This window comes from Apostichopus japonicus, chromosome 10 (genome assembly GCF_037975245.1).
Source record: "Apostichopus japonicus isolate 1M-3 chromosome 10, ASM3797524v1, whole genome shotgun sequence".
Taxonomy (NCBI): Eukaryota; Metazoa; Echinodermata; class Holothuroidea; order Aspidochirotida; family Stichopodidae; genus Apostichopus; species Apostichopus japonicus.
Window position 1 is genome coordinate 11,955,846 of NC_092570.1, and position 23,385 is coordinate 11,979,230.

The 23,385-nt window shown below is 38.2% G+C and overlaps 1 protein-coding gene across 6 annotated transcripts in view; it reads right to left on the minus strand.

Moving 5' to 3' along the window:
* Positions 1 to 23,385, minus strand: part of LOC139975250 (uncharacterized) — a 231,028-nt gene that overhangs the window by 84,167 nt on the left and 123,476 nt on the right. For 5 of the 6 annotated variants that reach the window (XM_071983002.1, XM_071983001.1, XM_071983000.1 and 2 more), the window contains one exon: positions 9,990 to 10,028. In XM_071983002.1, coding sequence (XP_071839103.1) covers positions 9,990 to 10,028 — 39 coding nt within the window. Of the gene's footprint in view, positions 1 to 9,989; positions 10,029 to 19,608; positions 21,511 to 23,385 lie in introns of all 6 variants that reach the window. The other variant, XM_071983004.1, reaches the window with a different exon arrangement.

Genomic DNA, 23,385 nt, shown 5'->3' on the forward strand with positions numbered 1-23,385 from the left:
AGAAAAGAAGAAAGGAAGAAAAAGAAAAGAAAACAAGAGCATCAATGATGCAGTATCTCAATACTGGAAGTTCTAATTTCGATTCCTAGTTTCATATCTTTGCTCTGTCTCTACAATTATCAATATCAATATATATAATATTTTTGGTCATATAGTTTGACGTCAATGACAACAGTCAAATAAGAAGAGGCGAACAACTCGACCATATTCTTGATGCCCACCTTGAGAAAGCTAGGCCTATCGACCTACTGTACGTTACTGTAGACTGTAGTGGTGACTACCATCAAAACTGTGTACACTTCCAAGTATCAAAACAACCCACGTTTTTCCTTCTCAATAATTTTGACATGAAGATTTCATGGATTTATGACTTGGAAAAAATAATGTACAAGTAGATTACAAGTTTTTAATTGAAAGTGATGGGTGGCCTCCTCCTCTCCTTATAGCCACCCCAGTTCCTCTCCATTTTAATATTTTCTTTTAATTCTTTGAATATTTGATGTCAAACATCACAGGTTCAAAAGAAAGCTAAACATACTTCTTATAACCTTATAGTTATACATCTTATATCCTTATAAATAAAACATAAACTTATCCAATTTTTATAGTCTTATAAAAGTTGTGATGCTATGGCTGGCTCCTCTTTTATACATACTCCAGTGAAAATAAAATGTGATAGATTATAATTTTTGTTCTTAATTCTTTTTTTTTTTTTTGGGGGGGGGGTTAAAGAAATATACCAAACAAGCTGTTAATTCATAATGATGCTTCATTCTAGAAATGCACAATATACACTCTATTCCAAATTAATAGTTGTTGTATTATACCATTCACATTATGTTAAATTTATGGAGTCACAGTTAAAATATAAGTTGGAAACTTAAGTTAAAATTAAAACACACTGTAAGGCAATCGAACAAACTTACTGCACCCTGGCCCAAAACTGCCTGAACACCACCAGTACAATGCTAATGTGGCCATTACTAAATGAAGGTCTAATATAGGATGCACTACTGTAGGCCTAGCCTAAACTTGTAAACACAACAATGTGTATACGTAATTATACAAAAATACCTGATGGGCAATCAAACAAACTTATCATGACTCTTGCTCTGAAAAACTACCTGAACAACAGTACAATCCTTAAATTGATATTACTAAAACCATGGAGCTATAAACAGACGAAGTCCTAATATAAATTAAATGTAGTACGACAATGTGTATGAAATTAGTGTGCAATGCACTACCAGTACCAGCAGCATATCTCACAACAGTACAGAAAATTAGTCGCGAGGGTGGCCATTTTCGTATATCTAACATGTAGCTGCCATGAGTCCTAACCAATCTGCTACAAACCAGAATTGGAGGCGGGGCTTGAGTCATTGCCAATCTGCTACAAACCAGACTTGGAGGCGGGGCTTGAGTCATTGCCAATCTGCTACAAACCAAACTTGGAGGCGGGGCTTAATTATCAAAAACAAGGAAACAAACAAGTTTTGTAGCGTGTGCAAAAAAGCCTTGGTTCAACGGTTTTTCAGAGGGATTTGGCCAAATTTGGACATAAATCGGTGAAAAAGTCATGGAATGAGATACAATTCTGGAATAAAAAATAGTAACTTTTGTTGGCCTATATGATATATGCTTGCTCTGGAAATTTCAGAGATAAAGAACTTCGTATGAAGACGCTGAAAAATTTTTTAAGAAAAGAGAGAGTCCCACTTACTGTTACAATATCTCTATACATGTAATGTATTGAGATAAAAAGAGGAACCTCAATCTCAGTATAAGTTTAAGTAAAATCTCTTTAATTTGTATTTAAACGAATTTCAGGAAGGTTGTGACCTGATGTTAAGCAGCAAAGAATTCCATATGATGCTTGTACGATGTCGAAGGCTATATTTTCCTACATTGGTGTGAATGCAATTAGGGCGTAAAATTTGTATGTGTCCTGTGTTATAATTGGTTGTGAACAAGGATTAATAACTCTCTGTATTGTCGATTAATAACTCTCTGTATTCGATAAAAACACTTTCGATTGCTTCATCAAAAACAGAGGTCTCATTGCACTTCATAAATTGTACTTTATTAGTAATAAAAAGACATACTCCTCCGCATTTTTTGTGAGTCCTATGTCTTTCTACCTATGTGAAACCGTCAAAGTGGACAAATGGAGATAAACCAGGTTTCCGAGAACCCAAGTACTGTAAACTCATGGTCTAAAAGAGATAGGAAGTTAGAGATAGGATCAGCATTTTTGTTCAGACTCAGGCTATTCAAATGGAAGGGTGAAAAATTATTCATGTGTTTTAGTTTATTGAAATTGTCAATGTTGTAGTACTTACAATGAGTAGAGTTATTTGAATCATTGATGTATAGATCGGGAAGATTTAAGGTAAGATCGAAAGGATTCCTGTTTTGTGAATATTTGACATTGAATAAGTCAAGAAAATCAGTATTGTTGGTTACCATACTAAAAAGAAAATCGACATTACAGTACTCACAGGTCCACAACCTCGAAGAACAATCATAGTTAATAATACATGAAATATGAGAAGAAACCCCACATTTTTGACAGCTTACACGATTAGTAGAACTTAGAGTGGTTATACATTTACAGCAATAAAGTGACATAGATGAAATAAAGAGGTAAAGTACTAGAAAGGAAAAAAAGGGTAGAAGTTTATAATTCTATTGGATCACCTTTGGTATAAACGGTATTTTCAGCAGGAACCTGCTGGTCAACTACAGTCTCTGAAGGTCGTTGATGCCCCAGATTCGCTTGGTGAATTCCGTACCATTTTTGTTACTTAGGGCGATGATTTTGCCATTGTGTGAACAGGCGGTCTTCACATAAGAGTGGGCTTTTGTTTCCTGGAGTAGCTCTTCATTGGTTTTAGTTAAATCTTCTCTGATTATAACAGTGATTCCTATGACTTTATTTCGGCTTTTATGCAGCGGCTTTGAGCTTCATATTTGGTTTTTCCTTGATCTGTTTCCCAATGCGGTGTGAATGATCGATTTCAGATTGGTTCAGGTCTACACCTAGTTTCTTCCATGCAATGTCTCTTATAATTTGGTCTGTGTTTTCGTTTGGCTTTTCTTCAAGCGAAGCCAGTTTCGTCTTGAGTACTGCTCTACATCATTGGTCTCCTTGAGCGCCCAGTCGCACTTGTGTTCGAGAGAGGAAATTGCAGTTTCTTCATTTTTGCTTCTGTCTGACCGTTTGCAACCTCAATTTCATGAATCATGCTTGAGTTGCTTTCTATCCGTGTAAGAATTTCATCCATTTTTTTGAAAATGCCTTGTCCATACATTTCTGTAGCTTCGCTTCAAATTCCTCACTGTTGAATACCTGGTTTATCACCATAGAAACAAGTTCTGTTGTGTCCTTTGTTTGAGATCGCAGAACATTGCTGGAGTTCATAGTTGTTGATCGCTGGGGTGAAGTAGATGAGTATAATGCAATGTGTGGCTTGGACTAACACATGTATGCTTAGGCTTCGTTAGGATGGGATAGGCAGTTTGGCTACCCTGTACTAGATATAATTGAGGTAAAATACAGATACGTAGATACCTTCAAACTCTGTGATGTTCAGGTTTCTTGTATTCTTTATATCCAAGTCTTCCAAAGGATAATTTGTCAGTGTTCAATGGTACATGGTTGTATTGAGTCAGATGTTTAACAGATGTTAAGTCAGATGTTTGTGAAGCTGGGAAATATTGTGGAAGGGCCAGAGGCGAATGAAGGAACCTTCTCCCCTTTGCAAATGCCACTGACAACAAAGCATCCTTAGATGATGATACTAAACACCATTTCATCCTTGATAAGTTTGTGATGCAAACATGTAATTTGAAGCTATCAAAGTACTGTTCCTATTGTGTTGCATCTGAGGTCTGTGTATGACACTTAGAAGCAGTCCAGCAACTGTACATTTAAAGGGTCGTTTCTCAAATATGGATTCAACTTTTTAAGGATTACATTTAAGTCAAACATTCAAGTAAATTTTTCATCAGTTGTGTATCATATGTGTGAAATGCATCCTACAGTAGCAAGGCAAATAACTAAACAGAAAGGGTTAAATACACCATACATGCTGTGAGTGATAAATGAAGTATCCCACATTGCTGCAAGCTTTACAGTTTCCATCAAATGTGTGGAGTATCTAAACCAGGGATGTATGTATGAACTCAAAGCTAGTCTACCTGGTTAAAATCTAGCACTGACAAGAAACAAGTCTCATATTACTCAACTCAAATTTATGGTCCCTGTTAACCTCTTGATGTACTTTAATGTCCATTATGAAGAAGTTCTTCATATTTCATTAAAATATACAAGCTTGAGTACTCTGAATAATTATTATCCTCTTCTCTTCATTAAATACCCAACTTTAGCAATATTCTTAGATGGAAAGTATGAACTATTGTTGGTTCACTGGGCCAATCTATGCATGCTCTCATTAATTGAAGCAAGATTCATTGTAGCACACAAAGTGTGAATTCTGTCCAGCAGAGCGGAAACAAATCAACACAGTTTATACATGTAGAGCCTGACTTCTACACTAAGAGTACACATCACAAATTTAGTAATCTTCTCTTTCATTATTGACAGCCATCTTTGAAGCAACAAGCACATCAAAATTACCCTTGTATTTTATCTTTTATAACCTATATCCTTAGAACCTTAAAAATGGATGTGATATTAACAAGAACAACTTAGATTTGCTATTTCAGAGAGTAATTCTGGAATGAAACTTTGTTCAACCTTTCATTTCATTTTGGTTGATTAAGCTTGGTAAGATGAATATTGCAAGAATTGTCACACTAACTAATTAGAGTAGGGACAGGTGTCTTCAATCTCAAAGTTTAATGAACATGTTCTTGTCGTGGTAACAAGTTTGAAATATTTGTTGTGCAAATACACTTCATTTGTACAAAGGTTTGTTTCTGTATTCATTAAAAAAGTACAAGCTACTTGATTCCTGCACTTTGAATTTTCACAATAGATTTGTTGCCAAGCAACGGTAAAACCAGATCAGTACAATCTCTCATGTCTTCAGTCATGGGCGGCGATCATGGGGGGGACGGGGGGGACATGTCCCCCCAATATTTTTGTTGGGGGGGATATAGTATCTAATATCCCCCCCAATATTTGGTGGCATAATTTTTTTTAAGCATATGTTTTGTATTTTTTTATGATATCGCTAGTAATTTCAAAATAGAAAATGCTTAGATGCAACTTAAAAGGCCTGGGAAGTGCCATTTCCAGCAATCTGGGAGGCATTTTCGGCCAAAATTGTCTTTTGCGCTTTGGGTCAACTTATGGTGGCGCTACGCTTAGATAGTCTGGGTACAAGCTTTGCCCCTCCCTTGGCAAATTCCTCACAAGGCGCCTGTTTAACCGTGTCACAATTTGTTACTACATATGACCGAAAGTAGTTTTTACTTTTTTTTCCGAAATAAATAGCTAGACGGACCGCATCCGTAATGAAATTTGGTTGGCATCTTGTGTATGAGTGTAAGTACGTACAATCACCCATATGATCCACATCGATATGGGTTCACTGGGTTTCCATTTGGCCTGTTTCCTACAAGATTTCTAACCGCAGGTGCTTAGCCAAGGGAGGGAGGGGGGTGAAGGGTGGAGACCGCCCTCCCCCTCGAGCATATTTTTTTGGTATTTTCTATGATATCGAAGTTTTATAGTAGCCGTTATAAGAGGTTTCAATATTTTTACACCAATAATTTAACTGTGTCTGAATTTTCGAAAATTCTTTGAACAACATTCTTCATCATACTTCCCTCTACTCGTGCAATTTTGACCGGTCTGTTAGGGGTTGAGGGGGGTTTTTCTATATTGGTTGTCCATAGATTAAATTTTGTGCAACATTATGGGTATGTTTTGAAGTGAATTTATTATTCAAATTCTGAACAAATAATGGGCTTAAAACCTTGAAAAGTGGGGCTGATGGGTATTGAGGGGCGTTACGTAGAATTACCTACAAAGCAATGATCCACAGGAGATGCAATGAGGTCGAACATGATGTGTGACTGGTGACAATCTTGAAAAAAGGTTATGAATGAAGAAAAAAAACTATTAGGTAAAACTTGGTTCTCAGGCAAAAGTGTACATCTGGTTGGTCATTTTCAAGCCCGAGAAGTGCCATTTCCAGTGATCTGGGGGGCTATCAAAACCAAAAATTTTCTTGTACGCTGCGCGCCAACCAATGGTGGCGCTCCGCTTTGATAGTAATTCGCCTGCATCCAAGCAAATGTCCCCCCCAATATTTGAAACAGATCGCCGCCCCTGTCTTCAGTAATAATGAATGGTTACTAATAGTGAAGACAGACATACATCACCATGTGATGCACACATGAGTTCAATAATACTAACTGATTCAAAGTGGTAGAGAAATGAACATGATCAGTAGTGTTAAGTTCTATATAATAAGATCTATAAGCTAAGTATAACATGTGAGGGAGTGATCCAGCTGCAGTTTTATGCAATATCGTTGAGATTTTCTTGTACATGCAAATGCTTAATACAAATATGTGCTTTTATGGAGAGGAAGTGAAATATTTATGATAGATATGGATTAGTGTACATTGCAACTGACAGTACATGATTGCGACACAATCTGGGAAAATGAAATGTTAACAGCCTATAATGTCTCACAGACAAAGAAGCAATGCCAAATTTATACAAAATTTACACAAAATATTTGTCCAACTCTACTACGACCAAGAATTGTTTCTTTTCACATTGTATCCAACAAGCCACACCATGAAGAAAGGAATATTTCTTTTTACTTCTTTCTACCATTCACTTCAGGTTTATTCTTTGCTACTTTGTTTCTCGCATATGACATACACAGCTGCAACCTTCTGGCACCAATCACTTATGAAGTAATATCCTACACAGACCCTAGATATAATGGTCTCCCTTTAGCATAAACCAATCAACCTCAACAAAATTCAAAGCCTTTAGGGGAATGCCTTGTTTAGGACAGAACTGAAAATTCTCTCCGGTCAAGCCTGTAATGAAATAGTGTTAAGTTAAGATTCAAGCTAAAGTAAACTAAATTATCAATGTTCAAAGTGCAACCAATATGGGCAAAAAGTGATCGGATGGAGAAATTATTATGTGTCTGTAAAATAACTGATTATCATCGGTTCTATATAGAACTGCGTAAGGTGTACTTATTTACAAGTGGTTTCTGCTAATTGCTTCCAATGCAGTAAGAGTATCAACTGTAACTCCCTTGGATTCCTCATGATTCATCTTATTTTGATTCTGAGTACACAAATTTACAGTAAAGTTTGAATTGAAGGCAAGACATTAAGCCATTTCTAATTGTTTTCCCCACTCAATAGATGAATATTACCTCAACCATATCAACCACATTCCTTTCCTAACTTTTATTACGACGCTACCCCGGGAACATGGGGGCGGCCATTGAAATGTGAATTAGCTATAATCCGGGCTCTTTGTGACGTACTATGCAGACAACTAGGCATATTTCACGTTTCGCAAAACATTAGCTAACTGTGCAAGTGCAGTGTGTAAACTAACACTAACATTTCGCTAGTAAACATTTAATATTCATATTGCTCTCTCAGAAAGTCAGATTATGAAAACAATTTGAAAATTGCTTTGCTTGTGTAAATGGCCAGACCTGTTCCTTCTGATTATGAACCACGTTTCAACACGGCAGAATTACAAGAAAGAGAAAATAATGTACTTAACGATGACGATGAGAACCAAAACGTAGGCCGAGACGAACAGCCTAAGCCTAATGGTGTTAGGCTCGGTAATACGAACTGGTGTGACTGTGGTTTGTGCAACGTTATGCAGAAAGAAGTATGACTGCATTTCTTGAAAAGGTCTGGTTTCTTCTTCAGATGTGGAAACCAAAACTGTGATTTCTTTACTCGGGAAGAATGACTGCTACAACCGAATACCTGACAGTACGGCATTTTGTTGGGCTTCACTTCGAGTAACGTCAGGCCTACATGTGGGGTACGTGCGTACGGTACAATTTTCATAGTTCCTTAGGATCTTTGTTTGCCATGATTTGGCATGATTTCTACCATGTGTTATAATATTTAAAAAGTTTTCAGAGTTTGACTGCGGGTGAGTTCTTCTATTCAATGTTATGGATCCACATACCCAAGTATGAAAAGTAACCATGCTTCCTCACTTGGAGTTATCGTGTTTACAAGGTTTTCAATATTTGACCTCTGGTGACCTTTGACTCCAAACAGCGTGCCGCCATCTTTAAAAAGTTAACTTTCCGTTCTTGCAAGTGAAGTTTTTCTCTTGTTGCTACAAAATGCAGACAGTAATGAAACGTGATACCTTGTTATCTTTAGCTGGATCTGAGATGTCCATCACTGTATCGTTTGTAAACTGTGCTGTGGGTATTGACCGCAGCTGTATGAACTGACCGTACACTAGTGTCCAATTACCTACGGTAGCAAGCTGTGTGTGTATTTTCTGGGATCGATGGTGGTGTCTAACACTTCTGTTACACCTCATTCAAAAAAACTAGGTCAGATTACCGGCATTAGACATTTCTTTTTGCGCGAGTCTTCACACCCTTTAAGAATTTCTAACGTACAGATCACAAGTCATTCCTTGCATTGCAGAAATACTATGTAACTGAAGAGTTATGAGCAAATTTAACTGCATGGTTTTGTTCTTCCATGATGGCACTCAGATATATACAGGAAGCAGATGATTGCTTCTCTTTACAATCAATTACGTCAATTGCTGAAAATTTGAAAGTGTCTAAAGTAGAAAGATGACTCCTGACATTTGGAATGTTTCTAGAAATGAAGCCACTAGAAAAGAAAATGGCATTAAATGTAAACACTCACTCTAACAACTACATTTAAATGGCATACATCACCAGCGTGTTCAGTAGAGGTCTCTTCTCACACAAAGGAGAAACACTTCATTATTCTAAACGTGCACTTGAAACCCTAATTTATGACACTACGGGACAAGTATACCACTGCATTCTGCCAGTGAGTTATAAACAAAGGATCAACACTTGTCATGTAGATGTATCTACATTCACCAGCTTTCAAGAGCTTGATGTTAAACAAATGTTCCACTCGCTTTTTTGGTTAGTTTAGACCCCAGTGTAAAGAATTTGGTTATAAAATTATGCATCTCTCGAGACACAACCATGTCCGAAAACAAAATGAAGGCCCATAGCTAGTGTTAACAATTTAAACAGTTTGTATGATTTTATTAGTTTTACAAAGCTTGTTTACTTTTCACAGAATATTAGACACTGAGCCTATGGCTCTGTGCACACTTGAAAATGAGCATAGGTTTCAACCCCACACTCTGAGTTCTGTTTCTAGTGTGAACATGGCTCAGACAATCTGGACCCTGCGATACATAGAATTGACTATACTACTGTGTAAATTTCCTTGCATAACTATTTCCATCAAAATTCTACTGAAACTGATATAAAACATTTTAAGGACACATGGTGATACAAAGATTAAAAGCATCTAATACTGAAAAACACCAAGATAACACCAAGATACAAACAGGGAAGCTGCATACTACTTCAATGGTACAATGATATATGGAGATAGGTAGACTAGATTGGGAACATAAAATGTTACAGCTAGGTTACACACTCAGGTCATTTGATAGCCAGATGGTACCGGGATACCCCAGTTTTTACAATGCAATCACTAGCCCTTTGAACGATGTATGTTCCATGTCAGGTAATCCTATCTATTCAATGCTCTGTAACTAGTATTAGATAAATTATAATCAGGCATGTCTTGAAGGTATAAATAAACCCATAATTATTACACAGTGTCAAAGTTAAGATTCCACTTATGTTTTTATGTGGAGGTTGGGAGATGGTGGGGGGGTGGGCATTGTGGAATGTTATCCAATATCACATTGTTCCTAATAAAACTGACTGGGTTTAAGTCACTTCCTAATGCAATGAGATACTTACATCAGGCAGTGTTCTTTTCATTAATCCAGTGTCAAAGGCCTGAAAGGAGAAGAAAAACAAAACATTGAAACATACAAATTCACAAGTAGACCATTTTCAATTCTATTGCGGATGCAGCTGTCATCAACAAATCATCAACACCACTACTTCTTTATTATGCTAAAAACATTTGAGATCAATTCTGAATTCTAAATGGGAACTTCTGAGGGATCCACTTTTTTTCACATTCCACAACGTGATCCTTCATTCCTATCAACTCATTTCTCTTCCCAATCCCAACTCATACCTCCTCCCAATCCCAACCACCTCCTCCAGAGCCCTAACCCAAGCTCTCATCATCTTGGCAATTTGGGAAACCTTCGGTTGGACTTGCATAATATGCTAATGACATGTGAAATTGTACGTACAGTACAAATCATAACCAATTTTACTATTGCTAAAGCTTGATTTCAAAGCCATCCATTTGACAGCCTCCAAATACTTTTATACTATCAGGCCTCGACAAATACGGTAGCCAACTCGCCACTGGCCAGTAGAATTTGAGCTTTAGAGAATTGAAAATGCACTATGCTCTACATTTTGGCGAGTGACTCCTGGGCTTGTCAAACCCCAATATTAGCGAGACCATCGTTAGAAACATTTCACATAATGATGACAGCAGTACAGTACCTTGGCAAACTTGAAGCAAGTTTAAGTTGTAAACTGATTTTGGTCAATGACCAATCTCAATGGAAATTAACTGTTTAAAATGGTTTGCTATCTGCATGTGCATAATGTACGGGAACTTTTCATGTGCGGAGGTTGTTCACAAACTTCCCGGAGCATTCATAAACATACAGCGAAACATTTAAACGATGTGAAGACTCGCCAACAAAGGAACCTCTCATGCCGGTAATCTGACCTAGTTTCGAATGAGGTGTAACAGAAGTGTTAGACACCACCATCAATCCCAGAAAATACACACATAGCTTGCTATCTTCAAGCAATTTGAAGGAGTTTTGAGATAGGTTCGCTGTTATCACTGCCATGATTTTTTGCAAGATTTTCACTCAACACCAAGTGGAAGATAGATACTCCTTCAACCTTAGATTTTATTAGGTAAAAGATCGCTTTGATTAAGGCAGTGTAATGGAGCAATAGCGATATATTTCTTGCACCAATCTGCAGCTAAAAGACAAGAAAAATAATTAGGAAAATGTACGAAGTCATACTAGTGAAGAAGCGGCTCAAAGTTGCAGTGAGGCGCTGTATAGGCTTAGGAATCGAGCACAACTAGCTACTGTGTAGTATATGCCTCATAAGTAGAGGAGCCCTAATGTTACAGAAGCCAAGCTATACCTTCGTAGGTATTTTTGCCGATGTTTTATTTTCAATTGTTTGAGACACAACTGTTTGCCTAGCTGCTTATTTATGATTCTGCGACATGTTTTACTTTGTTCATCCCTTACTTTTGATAGAAAAAGTTTAAATTTCACACTGCACAGAAACATACTTTTCCAATGTGCAATTACATAGCAGCAAGTGCCTAACCTTTGTTCATAGAAAGTATTGATTTTGTAGATATGTACTATGGAGACTTGAACAGCAATCATATGGCGAGTGAAGTTTGCGATTTGGCGAGTAGATTTTTAGTCACAGTCGCCAAGTGGTGAGTACTTTTAATAACATTTGTCGAGGCCTGCTTACTGTCATGAGAAATTCAAAACAAATGTCAGTAACATAACACAATTAGAGGTACTGTAGAGAAGAAACACAGAAAGGCCACATTAGATTTAATTTGCATATCAGGATATATGAAAGTCACAATTAAAATTTGGATTAACTTAGAGCAATACAAAATTCCTTTTTTTGTGCAACAGTTGCATCCATGCTGAAACTTCGTCAATACAGACTTTTTACGGCTCATTCAAACATGTTTGGGGAAAGGGAGGTAAAATTTTGACAGACAGGACAACTCTATTTGGAAATCCACCATCATTAATTCATTTAAAGAAAAGGGCAATTCAATCACATGTTTAAATGTATGACGTTGCATCAAAAATATCCACTGAATTTCTTAAACTAATTTCTGAAACTCAACTGTAACTGCTTTGCTGTTTCCTTTTCCTTTTTTTAATATAACTAACAGAGATTCCTGATCCAAAAGGGGTCAACACAAAACAAACGTTGCAGTTTATTTCATGATCTATCCACATAAGTGTAGAAATAAGTAGAAAGGGAATGATCAACAAATAAAAATTCAACTTTTAATGGTTACATATGGTTACATATAAAAGCATCATAACGAACTGTAGGAAAGTTAAACTTGACACAAACCCAACAATCATTATGGTTCATGTGATAGAGATAAATGTTATGAAGAACTTTATCCAATAACTTTGAAGATATCTATTCCATTTGGGAGACAACACAGATTTAATGTTTCTTCACACAAAAGACTGAACGCCTGATGAAATCTAAATATGACATAAGACGCATGTACTTCATTTTTTATGTCTTTCTTAACTTATTACAATGCTTATTTTCTGCATATGCTGAATCAAAAATATTAGCTCTTAACATTTTTTCATGATGACATTGGTTTCAATGTCAACTAGTGCTGATAGTCCTAATAGATTAATCGCCAGTAGTCGCGGTTACACTTTGGAAGTTCGAAAAATCAAGCTTAAAACCTAACTTGCGATTACTCGATTACAAGGTAGCACTACTCATAACTTTTGATAAATAGCCTAACCTATCAAAAAGAACACTAAAGCAGTTTGTCAGCAAATATCGCAAAAGTACAGGTTCTCACAAGGATACACTAGCACTGTACTGTGTTAAAAATCAGCAAGCACCTGCTCCAGTTAGATTCATGCATTTGCTTGTCAGTAATATGCTAGTTCTACAGTGCAACATGCAGTCCTAGCAATGTTTATGCGCATAATTGTAAATTCGTAAGTAATTAATCTTTTACTATTGCCAAAGTATTTGTCATTTCTTCAAACATGTTTACAAAAACTCCCTTACTGGCCAGGTTCACATAAATTTATCAGCTGTCTGATAGAATGTGTTGATTGCGATGTAATTTAATTTCAATGTGAAAAATATATGCCTGCCATCTCTCTAGCATAGAGCGTAGCCTAGAACTTCGAATGGTCTTCTACAGCAATCTCTTGTATACTAAACATCACAGTGCTACAAGGTGTTACATCTATTCATTGTTTGCGCGTTTGCTTTTAGTGATAGTATAGTTACATAGTAGCTTCGTAGATTCATTCGAGAGTTTTTTATTTATTACGAAGGATTTTAAGAAACGTTGAAGATTGAAAGTAGTTCACAGGTTTTGTTTGGTAGATGTTTTAACATGATTTATACACCACACCTTAAGACACGCAAGAACAAATAAAGACAGTGCACCATGGAGAAAGATTTACTGTATTTCTGCAATGTAAAAATGACAGAGATGACTGTAACCAAGTAATCGCGAGAAGAGCTATGCGATTAATCGACTACAAAAGAAAGAGTTGACTATCAGCATGTCAACCCTGTCAACATACTGTGCAATTTCTACAAGAAACAAATAAACAGAGGCATAACAAAGGGATTACAAATTTGCAGTTCTACAATACTTCTGTTTTTGTGTGTAACATACACCAAGAGACCATACAGATACAACATATATTGGAATTTAATATATAAATATGTCACAAAGATCAAGTGATCTATATTCTTGAAGGCTTGTTTCTTTGTACTAGTTGAGATATATTTGATCCAGTATATTGTTTAGTTCATTGATCTAACACGAATTCAGCTGGCCTCTTGCATATTCCCCAGGTGTCCTCAAACTTGACAGATAAAAACCTTCAAGATGCAAAGGTTCTAATGACTACAGAGAGAGACTATGCAGGACTGCATAAAGGAAAGAATCTCTGATCCAATCAGTTTGTCATGTGGTTCTGATTGGCTGGAGAACTACACTGCAACCTGGGGTCCACAGCTGAATATATTTGCCTGTTTTGCATCATCTTAGCTTTTATCCCCAGGCTGAAGACGTGCAAGTGTCTGGCTAATTCAGACAATAATTTATACAGAGCCTGCAGAGTCCTCATTGTCGTCATCATCATTGATCACAAAACGATGGAATGTACACAAGCAGAAAGACAAGTCATGCGACCATTTTGTAAAACAACTTGTGAAGAGGCCAGGCCAAACCAATTTACAGTGGCATTTAAACAGAGGGGCTTTGATGAAATGCACAATCCTTTTCCACTCATAATCAGGGAAGTGTTCTCTTATTGCAAATTAGTAAACAATTAGGTAGCAATAAGGATGTCAGAATTTCTGTACACATCATGTCCTATTATGTAGTCACTAATTACTATAAGAACCCTGAGTTGAAGTTAAAACAACTAATCAGGGGCGGATGCAGGATTTTTGACGGGGGGGGGGTCTGACTGGTCCAGCCGTGCCTGATGGAAAGACTATCTAAGTGGAGCGCCACCATCGGTTGGCGCGGAGCGTACCAGAAAATTTTTGGCTTTACAAACCCCCCCAGATGGCCGGAAACGGCACTTCCCGAGTATTCTAAGCTGCATGTACCTAGCCTGAAAATATGGATCTCATGTCTGCAATTTCTCAATTGATGAGAAAAAAACAATCTATGAAATATGGTAATACATATCAGATGAGTTGAGATGATACAAAAATCATAATGCCTTTAGCCACCAATCCCCCTCCCGTTCCGTCACCACTGTTTGATGCAGGGCCGGATCCAGGATTCTGGAAGGGTGAGGGGTTTGGCCTCCAGTGATCCTAGGGTCTAAGGGAAGTGGGTTTCCCTCTATCCATTGTGAAATTCTTGGATATTTAAGTACAACAGGGAACCCCCTTCAATTTAGCCATTCAAAGCACTTACAAAAACTCACTCGAAATGTATCTGCATCAGTACGAGTTAGCTAGTTTTATTGATGATCTATTCATGGTAGATTGGAGAGAACAAACGTCGTGGATGTTTCTCAATGAACTTTCGGACCACTTCGTCAGTGTCGATAGGAGAGTTATAATACGTGTTCATGAGAACAAGAGCTGTGAGACGTTCCTTGCCCATTGTTGATCGGAGAACAGTTTTATGCCTTCTCACCGCAGAAAACGATCTCTCATGAAAGAATTCGTCGGCGCATCCTATGCAACCTACCACTCTGCCACCTCACCGCCAAAAACAATTCGAACACCACCTCAATTTTGAAACTTTTCGGTCTGAAAATTGAGATTTTTAGGCATTTTTTGCACGTGTCGCACGCGTGCACACTAAAGTTCATTTGACGGAAAAGATACACCTGGCTGACTTGAAAGGATAACCGCCTTCTGACGTCCTACATGTTTAAAATAGGCATTTAATTTAATTATTTTTTCTCTCTCTTTTGTTCTCTTTTTTTTTTCCCTTTTCTTTTTCTCTTTTTTTTTTGGCCAAGAGCAGGGGGGGTCCCGACCCCCTGGACCCCCCCTGGATCCGCGCCTGCTAATATAGATGCCTGACAGTATTAAGTTGTGTACTCTTGATCTGACTCATAACATTCAAGATTACCTTGTTTACAGTATATCTTTTTGGCTTCAATTAGAAGATATATCGACTCCGATACAGTACAATTACGGAAATGGCCTTACATGACGAGTCAAATATATGCTGTAAATTACAGTGACATAAAGGAAACTGGCAAACAATTGTGAGATATTAAGAGTCCCATACGGTCACAAGTTCCACAGCATGTCAATTTTTGCAATAGTCTTCAAGTGGCTGTGCAGTAGTAGAGAATTTTTGGTAGCATATGGCCATTCTAAATCAGGTTAACTGATCCTTAATTGTTATCCTGAACAAAATTTGAATTTCCTTGCCTGAGAAAATAACTCATTGGTCCTTGAAGTTAAATTGACTGCCTATCTCAATAAGATCGAATACAAACACAGCCAACAACTACATGTCACCATAAAAGTATCAGATGTGGTAGTTTTCATTAAATTAATTTTTAGTGGCAGTCTATTGGGTATATGCAAAAGCTCCATTATTTTTTCATCGCCATAGTCCTAGTTTGGGTATTTTCATCCTATGATTCAGGAAAAGTGAATTTTTGAAACCTCGCGCCCGAGAGAATCATGCCTGTTTGTCCAGTCTTTTTGGGTCGATAACGCCTAACAAATGAAGATGCAGCAGTTTTTCCTGCATCCTGCAGAGCTGAACTACATTGACCATGCTGGCCATCAGTGCCAGAGTTCTTAGCCAAGCTACTGCTGGCAGTGGCGGAGCGTCCATACAGTCAGGGGGGGCGGAAGCCCCCCCTGACAGACTCAAATGGACTACTGGCGCCCTTTTCAGCGTTTTACCACTTTTTACTTATTCGCGAATATTTACTTTTTTATTGCGCTCTCATCTACCTATTGACATTTGTCACATTTTGTTGGCGATGACACCTATTTATTCTTCGTTTATCTGCAAATTAGCAAGGCCAGGAAAGGGTAATTTCCTGCGATCTAGGAAGTATCTTTACTCAAAAAATGTCTGTACGCTCCGCGCCAACCTGTGGTGGCGCTCCGCTTAGATAGTGTCGAAAGCGCCCCTACAGACCATTTTCGCCCCCCTTGACCATTACCCCTAGCTTCGCCACTGACTGCTGGGGACTCCTGTCGTCATAGTATTGGATCCACTACTGACGTCCCCACCAGGATTCTCTCCTCTTAGTACTGTGCCACTTTCGAAAATCCAGTATCGCCCCCAGACACTCTGCACCGGGACAAGGTTTGACAAGACACGTTGTTTACACACTAACCTAAATTGTGTAGCACCTGAGGGTTTTGTGTACATTGTCCCTTGTTTGTTCCTCTGACTCCCTGTGATTAGCCATCCCCCTCCCCTTTCTTGAGAAAGGAGACCACTGCCCCTGCAACTCTCATTATATATGATTTTATTCAAGAGTATTCTAGTTGGTTTCCATTTTACACATGTGAAAATTCAAGTCAATCCGATGTTGGGAAAGGCTTAAAAAAAATTCCTAAACTTGTTGATTTTTTAAACAAAAATTGGGCTTTTCGCGAAAAGCGATATGATGATCACGTGATCTACAGTGACATGTGACGTCATTATGATGATAACAACGTGAGCTCGGCGTAGTGTACTTCAGCAGTGTGCACTTAGTGTGTAAGTTTAGTTGCAACCTACTCAATATTGGAACTGGACAAACAATGTAAACCACTAGCAAAATCCAAGAAATTGCGTTGTAGGGGGATGCAACAGAACGAATGTGGACTCTACAATAACTTTTTTCAATTTTCCAAGCGGAAAAAGTAGTGAGAGATATCGGAAACTCTGGATACGATTTGTGAGGAGAACCAGGAAAGACTTCATCGCACCAGGAGTTTCTCATGGCAAGAATGTGAAAGTTTGTTCTGCCCACTTCACAGAAGATGATTCTCGGGCCCAATTGAAATTTGCGTGTAGCAAGGTCACTAAAGTAATAAAAGTTTGAAAGATTGATGCTTTTATGCCGCATTATTTATATATATCCCGATAAATGCAACAGTAAATGTTGGAACTGGAAGACATGTCAGACGTGAACAACCTAATGACTATGTGAGGAGAGAATCCACGTGCAAATTTCAATTGGGGCATGGACGTCGCTTAGGCAGAGTATTTTGGGGCAGAGATGTGTTCATACCCTCCAAACCACATTAAATGTAATACGAATAGGAAATGTGTGTATGCTCAAGCGAAACAAAACATCGTGTAAGTATTACTTACGGTAGCGCACACTGTCACTTATGTTTGCACAGTGTGAAAGTACCGTTTGCGGACCTACATGAAGTTGGGCTAGAATACGATTTCTCCTGAAGCCCAAACCACGAGGCATGCATGTGAATAAACACAATAGGCATTGCATGAAGTGAGAAAATTGTTCGAGCAAGACTAACAACTCGATTGAGTTCAAATGCGGTTGTATTTCAAGCTCAATGAAACCTTTCTGTTGGATTTAATGACCCACGGTACAAGGAACGTTTATGTTTTACAGTAGGCCTAGTGCATACAAGCGAATCTACTTTGTTTAGAACTTTGGATTTTCTTTCGGATGTTATACTAATCTAAGTTTGAGACTATCATCACTATTGTTATTGTGCCAGTTTGACTGGTAAGTGAGCACATTCCTACATCACTCTGTATAAAACCCGCCAAAAACGTGATCTTGAGATTTACGTTACTTTGGGTCAGCTTGCGCGTTACCTCTTCAGATATTGGGAAATCGTTGCGAAATTGCGGCAAATTTCGTAAAAAAACTTGTAAACACGTGGTGAAGAAATCAAGAAACACTATGATATTCATTATCTATTTATGTCTTGAACATTACGCCGGAAAATAACAGTTATGCTGACACGAAATGCACGCACAGCTCCGTACTGAACAGTTCACAACAGAAAAGATCATCACAGTGACGTCATTCACTGACCTGAGGGCTGTTCAAGGTCGTTGCAGTGTTTGCAAATTCCTAAATTACGGAGGCGAAAAAACGATGTTTGAATTCCCTTTTTTACAACTTTCCGGTGTGCTATTTGGAAAATTAAAAACATATGTTGCTTGGTAACATATGAACTACATTATATGAAAGTGAGAGATTTTTTTTCTGTCACTATCGTTCTACTTTAAGGTCCCACGTATCCTTGTTTATTGATTAGTGCTAAATTCCAGAGAATATTCAGTTCAGTTCCAGTTTAACTTAGAGATTCCCTTTGCTACTTACATGCCTTTTTCCCCTTTGTGTCAGCATTAACAGTTTTATACAGTGCATATACAGTAGTTGCACACAGTATTAATGCATCTTCTATAGTGCAGTAGTGTATCCTGCATCATACTTAGTGTTTACACACTATTTTAATTTTTAAGAATGAATAAAAGTACCATGATGTATTCCAATTTATTTTGAATTTTCTATAAGGAGAACCTTTAGGTTAAAGTTACAGTAAACTAATTGGGTCACACAAACAAATAAACAGTCCTGACTCACAATGGTAGTTATGAAGAAAGAGGAAAGCGAGCAGAGATTGCACAGTGAATCAACTGTGACAAAGAACATGTGTTAAGGTTAGACAGGAATGGAAGTATATAGAAAATGACAGTGAACATGTGAGAAATTTCAGTATATGATACAAAATGTTGGTGTTTAAGTCTAATAATTCATAGCTAATTTCATGTACTTATGACTGGTCATCATGATTTGAATGGAAGGGGGAAACAGGAAACAGAAAATGGAAGGAAAGAGAGACAGATGAGAAAGACAAGGGCATGTTGACAACTACATTAACATGAAATACACAGAATGAATAGCAGTGGAACTTTCCATACAGTACATATTATCACAAATGAAAGTATGATACAAAAATACCTATAACAAGATCTACCTGTGCCTGTCTGCTATGGATGAATCAAACATCTCTCTCACAATTTCTACAGAGTGATGGTTTTTAAACTTTCCATGACCAATGGTTTACTTATGTGGAAAGCTGCAGCCAAACCTACATTCCCAACTGAATGCCATCATTGCAACATACCGGTTTGCACATAAAGGTGTGACTATATGATTTAGTAATAAATACTTACGTAATTTAGATTCACTAAGGGTTGATAGTGCACTAGCACATGATATCCAAACTAACAATATTTCCTCATGAGAAATAAAGTATTTCCAATCAGAACAAGCAATACAATCCACTTAGTAAATTGATTGTTCCATTCCCTGCATATTTGCGATAACAACACAGCACAGACATATCACCAGTACTACTGTTAACAACAGCAGAGACTATGCCTATGTACATGAGCAGTTTCCCTAATGTTCATTTATTCGTTAGCCTGTTCTTCTGTGTGAGGAGCACAACACATGCAAGCAATATAGCTGCTGTATTAAACCACAGACTTCAATATCAGTGTAGTTTCATTCAAAACAGGATTCCTGGCCCTTCATACATATTTATGCCTGGAAGATACACGGGAATTCTGTGTGCGTCACAGAGATGAGAGTTAATTTGATTGGCTAGTCTGGCAAGAATTTTGGCAAAAATAGAAGCTTACCAAGAGGCCTCAAGAAAGGCATATGTTGTAACTAATGCTAAGTGCAAAGAGGAAACTGGACAATATTAAAGATGGAACGTAAATGTCAGAAACGTTGAAGGGGGAAAGGAGAAGAAAGTCACAAAACACATAACATCTTGTAATTGGACATTCACATGGTCACTGAATGTACTTCCTATTGCAAGTTAATGAAGAAGTTCATGGGGAATAGCAATTTAGTTTCACACTGTCACAAATCACAGACAATACATTACATAATACTCAATATTAATATGGGGCACATTTTAAAGTGCTGCATGTAGATGAATGATAATATGACTTAATTGGATAGGGGTTTAAATCCCGATTCATAACCCCCAAAACTCACTGGTATGGTTATTTTCGAAGAGTGATTATTATACACCTACTGTATCAACCCTAGCCTATTGACTGGTAACATTCTTGCACTGCGGCCCCAATGACCCTATCTACAACCACTTGAAATTTCTTAAATTTATACACTGCTCCATGTGCATTGAACCAGATGTGCCCCTCTGTTAAGACATGAAAGCGGCTTTGTCTTCTTGCTGTGGCTGCTGCTATGAGGAAGTTTGTCTTGAAAGTGAGAGCCTCCAGATGGTACTCTCCGGAATCGGCTGGACGGGGTCTCTGATTTGCCATTCCCCTAAGTAGAGACGAAAAGCTGAGTTGAAGCCCACCATAGCTCTATCAGGGAAACCCAGGTGAATAGCAACAATAGCAGACCTGTAGTTCAGTAGAGACTTCTTTCCTTTCTTCAAACAGTGACATGAAGAAATCTGCTAGTCGTGATACAGGAGCTGTGCTTGGATTAACCTGTAGCGGGTAGCACCTTTTATAGAACTTTTGTAGTCTGAAATGTACCAGGCCATCGGGCAGCCGCAGCCATTCTGGCAGCATCTCATGGAAGGCCTCTCGATCTGTAGGTAGACTTGACAATCTCCATGCAGTTTGATTCAGTGCCCAGTCAGGAATCGCAAATCTCTGTCGACCGTGGAGTAGTAGATGTGGTGAGTCAGGGAGGATTTATGAGATGTCGACCAGTAGGTTTAGGAGAGGAAACCAGGGCCTTCTGGGCCACCATGGGGTGATGAGAACCATCCTCATTCTCATTGTCGTCATTTTCAAGAGGACTTTCGGTATCAGGCAGAGAAGAGGGGAGGCATATAAGCGTTCATCCCGCCAAGCTGATCGACATACCCTAGGAACCGGCTGAAATGTTCTGGAGCAAAACGTTGGTACCATTGCATTGCTCGGTGAGGTCAGTGTTTGGTGTTTTGAACCTCCTGAGCAGATCCTGACAGGTTCTCTGTAAGAGGGACCACTCGGTTGGTGAGGGCTGGCCTTGGGACAAGGTGCCTGCTGTCATATTGTCCTTTCTACCGATGTGAGAGCTTTCAGGATGATGTCAACCTGTCGATACCAGTGAAGAAAGTCCCAAGCTAATTCGCAGAAGGTTAGCAATCTGGTCCTCCCCCCCCCCCCCCATTGTCTTAAAGTTAAACATAGTATTGCCTAACTTGGGCTAATCTAGAATATTTACTGAACCCTGTACTACTGTAAATAGACCTTACCAATGTCAGGAATCGTTTGTCTCTTCAGTCTTCACACTAAGTTTTTGAGGAGCAGCTGGTGGAGGTCGATGAGAAAAAACAGGTACCACGTCTTGTTTTATTATGTTTTCTTTGGGTGGGTAGCCCATCACTTTGGCCCTAATGTCGTCCTTGAAACAATCGCTGGTGAAGTGATCCTCGCAGAGAACATGTTCCTTTGACCACTTGTAATCTTTGGCGAAAAACTTATTCACTGAAACGTTGACCACCCATTTCTTGAAAAGGTCTGGTTTCTTCTTTGGATGTGGAAACCAAAACTGTGATTTCTTTACTCGGGAAGAATGACTGTTACAACCGAATGCCTGACAGTACGGCATTTTGTTGGGTTTCACTTCGAATAATGTCAGGCCTACTGTACATGTAGGCTACGTACGTAACGTGCGGTACATTTTTCATATGCAGTACAACCTACACAAGATAAGTACAGCCTAGAATATATATACACATCGTCTGGATGTTGAAGTTAAAAGCAAGTTTTCCAGATAGTACGTCATCCGTGACCCAGGTCACATGTATTTGAATATAAATGGCGATCTCCAGTGAGTTTGTTCAATCAACCTCAATGAGCGCCATCGGTGCCATTCTCAACTTTCAAAAGGTCCGTACTAAATTTTAGATAAGTTCTTGGGATCAAGAAGTGGTTCATTGTAAAGCCTATATTTAAATCAACAATTAGGATCATGATTGTGTGCTGCCTTCAATTCCCTTTTAATTTGACCTCCACAAAATGCAGTTGGGTTCATTGACACATTGTGGGAAGGGGGGGGGGGGGAACCAATAAAGGATATATGGAGAAAAACTTTAATTTGGTAATTATATGGAGTAAAACAAGTATTGGTCATGATCAACATCTACCACATGCATGATGCAACTTTACCCACCTCTAAAGACAGCCAATCGGTGCTAGAAATGCTCCAAGTAATGCAAAGTGGTTTCACAATGTGTGGTGAAGGTGTACTATTCTGTACTACATATTGTTGAATATCCACAAAGCAATACACATCCAACTTGCTCTAATGTATGCTTGCCAAATATATTTAATTTGATTATTCAAGAGAATTGAGTCTCTTGTCACATATTTTTGGTAAATTCACAACATGTTAATGTACAGTGGACATAACAAAATGAAGTACTAGACGTTGTGGTTTTCTAAATAATTAAGAACATGGTGGAAATTTGTACATAGTAGAGTTCAGTTACAATTGTATGACTGAGTTTGATCAATCTGTCCATCTCAGGGTTGGCATTTTCCCGGGAAAAACCTGTTTTTCCCACTAAGCGGTAAAAACCGGGAAAAACTGGTAAATACCGGTAAAAACCGCCTCCGTCTCGAAAACTAGTATTAATTGTCCGTAAAATGCAGGGTCATCAGTAGGCACGATATATTGTTTCATGACAGGCATATTTTATTGAATATGGGAGTTTCTTAGCTTCATTTTGAGCTATTTTATCACATTCTTATTCTACTTTTTGTGGAAAAAAAGAGTATTTTTCGTATTGCACATGTATAGTTATTCTGTCACAATCTCTTTAACAGTATGCAGTGCCTATTGCCCAAACCATTATAGGTCTACACTGGGACATTCACCCCTCCTAAATTCTTCAGGCCTATTATGTGGCATGAACAGCGGAGGATAGAACGAAGTGGCGAACGATGGCATCCAAAGCCTCAAAG